At 34.5% G+C, this 8,291-nt stretch overlaps 1 protein-coding gene across 1 annotated transcript; it reads left to right on the top strand.

Annotated features, from left to right (window-relative positions):
* The first annotated feature begins 498 nt into the window (after window positions 1-498).
* On the top strand, window positions 499-1,530 carry LOC114294731 (NDR1/HIN1-like protein 10). The gene has a single exon (XM_028238886.2). The coding sequence runs from the start codon at window positions 608-610 to the stop codon at window positions 1,352-1,354; it is 747 nt and encodes a 248-aa protein (XP_028094687.2). The 5' UTR covers window positions 499-607; the 3' UTR covers window positions 1,355-1,530.
* Window positions 1,531-8,291: the final 6,761 nt, after the last annotated feature.

The following is an 8,291-nucleotide window of genomic DNA, read 5'->3' as shown; positions in this document are numbered from 1 at the left end:
AAATGTAATTGAAAAAAAAATACCATCCTAATTAAAAATTTAATAATACTAATTATTTGAATAATTATTGAGAATTTTTATAGGATCAGTCATATCACAAACTTTTAATCTATAACGTACATTTCCTTTTCGTGATAATTTCTGAAGTACCAATCTAAAATAGGTATCGTTTTTCTTAAATTTTTATATAAAAGTATCTCATTAATTGACCTGATATATAATAATAAAATTTTGAATCGAACCCAATAAAATAACATGACGAAAAGCCAAATTAATATAAGTATTTTATAAATTTTAAAAGTAATATTAATCAAAATTAAAAATGTGGAAAAAATTTCATTGCGTTGATCGCGCCAGAACGAGCACGACAATGTGACCTGTGAAAGAAATATGAGGTGGCGGGAATCTAGAGGTCAATTCTTTGGAAGTCTCGTGGTGGGTCCACATCAGTCCAATCACATTGTTTGAAATAAAACAATTCCATTGGCTACACAAAAATATCAACCGCATCGAATCCAAACTCTTTCGGTTCCCTTGTCTCTGCCGACTCTCTCTCTCTCTGTATTGCTTTGTCTGTGTGTGTACTGAAAAAAATCTTCTATAACGAATGGCAGATCAGTCAACGCCAGTCACAGGTTACCCTGCCGCAGGGTATCCCCACCCTCCGCCGCAATCCGGCAACAACACTAACGGCTACCCCCCCGCCGGCGCCTCCTACCCCTACGCCGCTCCACCTCCTCAAGCCGCGTATTACTACGCGCAGCCCTACCCCGACCCACGCGCCACCTTCCTCCGCCGCCTCTTCGGCATTCTAATCGCCTCCTTCATCATCGCCGCCACCATCGCCTTCATCGTCTGGCTCATCCTCCGCCCTCGCCTCCCGGAATTCCAGGTCGACTCTCTCTCTCTCTCCAATTTCAGTCTTTCTTCTTCCTCGATCTCCGCCAATTGGGACGTCGGCTTCACCGCCCGGAACCCTAACCACAAGATCACTCTCTACTACGACGACATCTCCGCCACCGTCTTCTGCGGAGAGCAGCGTCTCTCCGATACCGCCATCGGGCCTTTCGTCCAAGGGACGAGGAATGAGACCACGGTTAGGGCTACTTTCGCGGCAAACTCAGCGTATGTGACCAAGGAGGTCGTGGATGGTATCAATAGCGATCGGTCGAGTCGAGGGATTGTCAATTTCAATGTTGAAATGAAGGCTAGGGTTAGGTATAAGGCCGGTGCGTGGCGGGCTCGACAGCGGTTCTTGAGAATTTTTTGCCAACAATTATCGGTCGGGGTTTCGAAGAATAGCGTCGGAGGGACTTTGATTGGTGGACCGAGGCAGTGCAAGGTTGTTATGTGAGTGAATTTTAAGTATTTTTTTAATTTTATTTTTATCATCATCTTTGTTCTAAATAATATTATGTTTTTATAGATTTAAAGTTGAGTTTGAGAATTTGTGGTGTTTATAGTGTTCATACACAAAGTTTTAGGTTTTATATTGATTAATCAACTTATGTACAGCTTTTGTGGTTTCAATTTGTTGGCTGATGATGCTCTGATTAAATTTTTTTGGCTAGAATAATATTAATTGATTCAATATGTTTGGGATTTTGATTTGTTTGAGGTAAGTCGTTGCAACTAATTTTTGCACCATATTTGTCGGTTTTTTGTCAACTACTTCACGAAAGCATAATGGATCTAGTTTGTCATTAAGGCATAATCGAGAATGTAGTTTGCATTTACATGTATGCTAGAGGGCCCCATTGGATTTTGCATAGCATATGATGTGGAATTTTTCCTTATGTTTGTTATGAGTTCTCATATAGATTTAATGATGTGGGTATCTTTTGCATTCTTTCAATGTTTGATCCCTCGGAGAGTGAAACCAGTTTATGGGTCCAGATGTCGCCTATAATGGGATGCACATGGATGTATCCTAGAATTGGAGAGGTTCCATTGCATTTTGTAACGCAGGAGATGCAGTTTCATTTTCTAGAGTAGGTATGAAAACCAGATATTTAACCATGTGTTATTGAATGAAATAGGCGTCTGGATCTATTAGTATGGTATTCTTTTACTACCTCAATGCTGGATGTGTGCCGTTTTCGTTAATGCCTCACTCAATATGAGAAGATGGATTCCTATCTCAAATTGTTGTGTGAAACATGATAAAAACTAATGCGTTTGTGGATTCCTTTAGGCTGTAGAATTAAAATTTCTATTAAACATTTCAATGGTGATTTGGTAAATAGTTACTTAAGCCGAGCTGTGGCTATAATTGCGCATTTTATGGCCTTGTTGTTTATTGAGTTTGTTTGGTCGTGTCATATTCCTAGATTTGGTTTTTCTATAATAACCAAAAATATTCTATAGTTGCCTTACATGGGGAGGTAGGGATTGTTAATAAATTGTAGCTGCTAAAATTCGAAGTTTAGAATCCTTTCTTTCTTTCTTGTTTCTTTTTTCTTTTTTTCATAAGGATCTTTGCCAAAGCGAGAGAGATTAGGTCTTTATAGTTTTCAGGTATTTCTTTTTAGATGCATTGCCTGCCTTGAACAACCATGTGGACATGCAACTGATGGGATCCGTAGAAGGAAAGAAATGTTTGCCATAATTGGAAATGGAGGATTGGATCCACCACTACAACTAATATACGTGTCAAAAATGAGTTTTTGTTAACCAAGATATTAGTTTGAGAAAAGTCCAGAAAAAGCTATGAGAAACATGGTTATAAATTGCAGTATCAGTCAATGTAATGGTTGCAGTCATTGTTGTCAACTTGTGAATCGAATCATGAATTGTTTTGCTCTTAAATAGTGAATCATGAATTATAAGATTCATTTTATTTAATATAATATATTTTATATATTTATATACATATTAAAATTCATTCATAGTGTTTAAAATGATGGAAATTTCAATATAATTAAATTTTATATATTTATATATACATATAACATCATGTATATCAATATAATTAATTGATTTCTTCTATATATCTTGATAGTTTGACGAAAACGACATTGTTTCATGCATTATGTAAGCAAAAACAAAAATAGAACTGAATCGCAGCAAATTGTAGTGAATCATAAATTGAATCGCATAATTCACATAATTTCCTATTCAACAGCACGATTCGTTTCTGTTAAAACTCATATCGAATCGTGAATTATATGATTCTAACAACCATGGTTGCGGTAGCATGTAATGGGTATCGGGACTACCTGCCAATGTGCAACAGAAATCAAAAACTGAAGATGTGATTCTTTTTTCAAACACTAGAAAATGCCAAAAATCTCATCTATGAGCGTGTTCAAACCTAATTTATCACAAATTGAATGTTTATAGTGCTTTATAATCAACATTATAGCACCTAAAAACAAGTTTTGTAACATAATATTTAACTTTATGTTGCTATTAACGCCAATTAATTAATTTGAATGAATTAATAATATTCAAGCAATCCCCCATATCGTTAAATCACAGTAAACATTTCTACCTCTCCACTAGCCAAATCAACCTTTTAACCTTTTTGAGAATTTAAGGCCATTATCATCAAGTTCAAACGAAAACCAGAATGAGATGATCTCTTTGAAATTTGATTTACCACCTAAGAAACACAAGACATGGTGATTTCCAAAAAAATTGGATACGGACATGGAGTCAATATGAAGAAAAAAAATTTGTCATATATTTTTATTTGCTATATATGTGAATATAAATTTAGGGGGCACAAATATGAGAGGCAGCAATGTACAAGCAGGTGTATTATTGTTTTTATTCACTTTCATCTCTCTTTGTTTCCACATATTTTTGTTTGACCCTAAATCAGTTTCTAAAAAAATAAACCACAAATGTATCCTGGCCTGTCTCCAAACACAGTATGCGCATGCCCATGATCCTAGGACTTCTTAACACTTCTATGTTTTTGTTATTAAATTTATTTAATTCAGGAGAGTATTTTGGTATTGATATCTCAAACTATATGAAAGTGTGATTTCTAAACATGTTGTTTTGAAAGCGTGTTTAGTAACTACATTTTTAGAATTTTGATTTTTAAGTAATATCGGTTAGATTTGACAAAGAAATCTACTAATATTCAAAGCCTAGAGGAAAAGTGTTTGTTAAACGACTTTTTCCAGACTTTCAACTGAGTACTAAATAGCATGGTTGTTAAGCATGTTTTTAGAAAACATGTTTAACGACCATACTTTCACATAGTTTGGAAATAAAGTTTAAAAGTGCGTAGTTGTTTAAATAAACTTCATGAAAAAACATACAATTGTTAAAGAGACGAAGTCCTAGATTTGGAAAGGTTCCATCGTTTCTTGTGTGCGATGTTTTAAAATTTCATTATCTAGAATGGGTAATTAAAGAAGAATAGAGATTAGCTATGGTCACATCTGATGGTATAAAAGTTTATTAGATTTTATAGGGGATGTGTGTTTCTACTGTCATTAGTAATATGCTTGTCATTCACTTCAGTAGCTCTTGGATGATAACACATTCCTATTGTTCAAATGCTCTCTAAAATACAATAGGCCCATTTAAATGTTAAATATTTATTTGTGTTCAAAAATGTTTGTTAGTTACTTAAATGAGATTGCATAAATTCATATATTTATATATATAATCTTTCTTAGTTATTTATTTGGTAAAATCAAATGATATCCTTAGGATAGGTTGGTGGTTGACCCCCTTTTCTGTGGAGAGATGAGGCAGGCCAATGAGTGATGGTCAGATGCGGGTTCCTTCCATTTCGTAGTGTGAGGGCCACCATTCGGGGATGAGGTGGTTTTGGGTATTACAGGACATTTTGTGCAGCATCGTAATTGTTGGTGGGCTCCTTTCGAGATGGTTGAGGACAATAAGTTGTGTTCTGTGGTTGCAGATTGTGTAAACTATATATAGTCTTGAGGGTCATTCAAAAACTACATAGAGGTTGGAGTTTCCAATACAGGAAGAGATGGGGGAAGTAAAGGAGGATGTGGAAATTTTGGAATATTTGGGGAAGGGGGGAATGCAGTTTCTCCTGTGTGCTTGTCTCCTTTGCTTTGTTTCCTCCGAGTGGAATGAACAAGTAGAGTTTTGGTTAGTAACTCTGTCGGAAATGGAAATTGATGACTGAAGCTGAGTAAGCTCCATATCAGATAATGACATAGGAAAGGAAGGGTAATGTAGGGGTACATAAGTGCATGTTCCAAATGCAATAGTGGTAAAGTTGGGGTTCTTCTTGTTTGTGTGGGAAGAAGAGGAGTTGGTACATACTGCTGGGAAGGATTGCCTTGAGCAGTTACAATCAGGAGGAGAGGTTAATGCTAAGAAGCTTGTTAGTGCTTTTTTCTTTTCGTGGAAGAGTTTCAGATCAGCATCTAAACATCACATTTATTGTTACTATTGATATAGCTGAAGTAGATAGAATCAGTATAATAACTTGAGTAAAGCCTTATGTGTAGTGCATTATAGTAGTTGGGAATGATGTTTTGTTCGGTTGTACTAGCGGTGATGGTCTAGTTTTTTGTAGTTTATCTTTTTTTGGTTGTGCCCCCTTGGTGATTTCTCAATACATTTTTCTTTTTCCAATAAATAAGAAATAAAAAACTTAGGATACATTCCTAAAGTTGATAGGAATAATTTATGAGCTTGAAGAAGTGTACAGTTCTCTTTGTAGTTAATCTCTTTATACCTCAGTCATTAACTATGTCCTCATCTACCACGACAAAAGACAAAAAAATGAGAATGAAAGAAGATTGTTGTTGAAACATTATCTACACTCTGGAGCACTGAAGTCGTAGATTTGGAAAGACCTATTATATCTTGGTTACAATGAACTAAAATTTGATTATCTGAGAAGTGTAATTGAAGAATAATGGCGATTCACTGATTCAGTTATATCTGATGGTATAAAATAGTCTTTTAGATATATTTATGTTGTGATGTTTTGTGTTTCTACCATCATTTGTGATATGCTTGTCATTAACATCAATAGCGCAAGGTAAATAACACATTCCTATTTTTGAATGCTCTCAACATAAAATACAATAGGACCATTTAAAAGTTAAATGTTCAACTGTGTCCTAAAATATTAGCTACTTAAATGGGGTTGCATAATTCATATATATATATATAATATTTCTTAGTTCTTTTTGTGGTAACATCAGAAGATATCGTGAGGATAGGTTCCTAAAGGTGATGGGAGTTGTTTTAAGCTTGAAATTGCAAGAAATGTACAGTTCTTTTTAGTTTTATAAGGAGTTTAATTTGCAAAAAGTAGAAAAGGTTGGGTCTTTCCTTTATTGGTTTTCTCATTTCATTTTGGTTAAATAAGGAATTTTTTATGCAAAAATAGGTTAGATCTTTCCAATTTTTAGCTTTTTTTGTTTTTATTTTTAATATTCAATTATGTTGCACTTGTGGAATCCTTTAAAGCTAAGGTCGAGATATCTGACCTCTAGCCTCTTTATATTTTAGCTTTCATGTTCTTAGTAGGATTTATTGTGGAACAATCATGTGCTAATGCGACTGATGGGATTCTTTGAAACTATGTTTGAGATATCTTATGTGCATTTTAGCATATCAAGCCTCACGGCTTTCATCTAAAATAACATTTCTTAGCATGGTTGCATGGAAAATGATTTTAACGACTTCCCTCTGGCAATGTTAAGAAAAAGTCATGGTAAAACATTTGATTAAACTGTTGTGCAAAATGATGTCAACAAAAAAATCCTTTTGAATTTCTCTTATCTGAGTAAACATCATAACAAGAAATTTTAGAATTTGTACTGGTGCGAACTGGTTTAGACTAGGCATTGCTTAGTTAAGTTGACCTTTTGGTGGCATAAATGATTCCGAATAGGCGATAAGTTCGATAACCAATCTTCCTGATGTAATTTGTCATTGAAGATGGGTTGATGCTTCTGTTTTGCCCCCCCTGAGAAATTTTGATTGGTCAATTGAGTGATTCTTTTGCCCTGTTCTATTATTAAGGTTGATTGAAGAAGCCAACTTGGGTATAGTTCATTTGTGGTACAAAACAATATAGGAAAGGTCTAGAGAACAATTGGAGATTGCTCCTATTATTTGCTTTTAGATATATTTGCGACTGAACTCTTTGTTACTATTTTCTCTGATATCCTAGAAGAAGAAGAAGAAGAAGAAGAAGAAGAAGAAGAAGAAGAAGAAGTATGATACTTGTTGTTTCTGCATTTTTTTGTGGATCTACCCTCATTTTAACAATAGATATCTGTATCTTGAGGACCACCCATTTGCTAAGATAGCAGCTTCATCCTTCGCACCCTTTTGGAATTTGAGGTTTGGGCTTGGACTTACCATCCGAAATTTTAGAAGGTTTTTGGAGTGGGTAGTCAGAATGGCGGAAAGAGGATTCATGTTGTGAATAAGATCAAATTCATTTCTAAGGGGATTCTCTTAAATTTCCAGATCATTTCAGATATGAAAATAAAGTTGAGCAAATGCTGGGTGATTTAGATTTTGACTGGAGAGATTAGGGATGTGGCTATCTTGGAGGTTTTTTTTCTTTTTTTTTCAAAATTATAGCTATCTTGTTTGCCAATCTGGACTGTAAAGCAGGTTTTATTCTCTTTTCTTACATATGGAGATGGAATGCTTTTGGGATTTTCTTTATGTCATGTTTGGATCATGGATTTGGCTAGGGAAAGGTAAAGGGAAATTGGAGCAAAAACATGATCCAATGATGAGGTCCGTATAATTCAGTTTCTAGAATTTTTATTTTTTATTTTTTCTGCATTCATCGTTTTTATTAAGTCCCAATTCAATCTTCGTTGGTAAGAGGGATCGGTTGTAAAGGTTTTAGTAGCTGTTTTTTCTGATTCTTGTATTTTATTGATTCTTCACTTCCTTCTTGTGAGTCTCTCATCCACTATTTATTTATTTATTTTAATTTATTTTTTTAATGGGGTTTTCCAGCTTAGAATCTCCCTCCAATGAAATGTTGAAGTGTTCATTATTCATTTTACCTTTATTCTATTCACTTTCTGATTTTGTCTTCTCTGACCTTTGATTGTTTGTTGAGTAGAAGCTTCGTATTTAAGCTTGATACAGAATTTAAGAGAGGTAAATGTTAAATTTCAAGATTTTAAGATCTTCTTGTGACTTTATACAACAATAAGGTGAATTATTATTTTTATTTTTTATTTTATTTTGAAAAAGAGAAAGTTCAAAGGAAAACTTGTGGGGCTTTAGGATATTCCAAGTTTGTGTGGCTTTAAAAAGCCTTTTTGAAAGAAAAAAAACCTACAAAGGTGAGGGGATAGAGG

This window comes from Camellia sinensis, chromosome 12 (genome assembly GCF_055761805.1).
Source record: "Camellia sinensis isolate YWXY chromosome 12, ASM5576180v1, whole genome shotgun sequence".
Taxonomy (NCBI): Eukaryota; Viridiplantae; Streptophyta; class Magnoliopsida; order Ericales; family Theaceae; genus Camellia; species Camellia sinensis.
This window is presented reverse-complemented; position numbering and strand designations above follow the sequence as displayed.

What these genes read in the sequence shown, in the direction of transcription:
- LOC114294731 (XM_028238886.2), top strand. Translation starts at nt 608, where the DNA reads ATGGCAGATCAGTCAACGCCAGTCACAGGTTACCCTGCCGCAGGGTAT.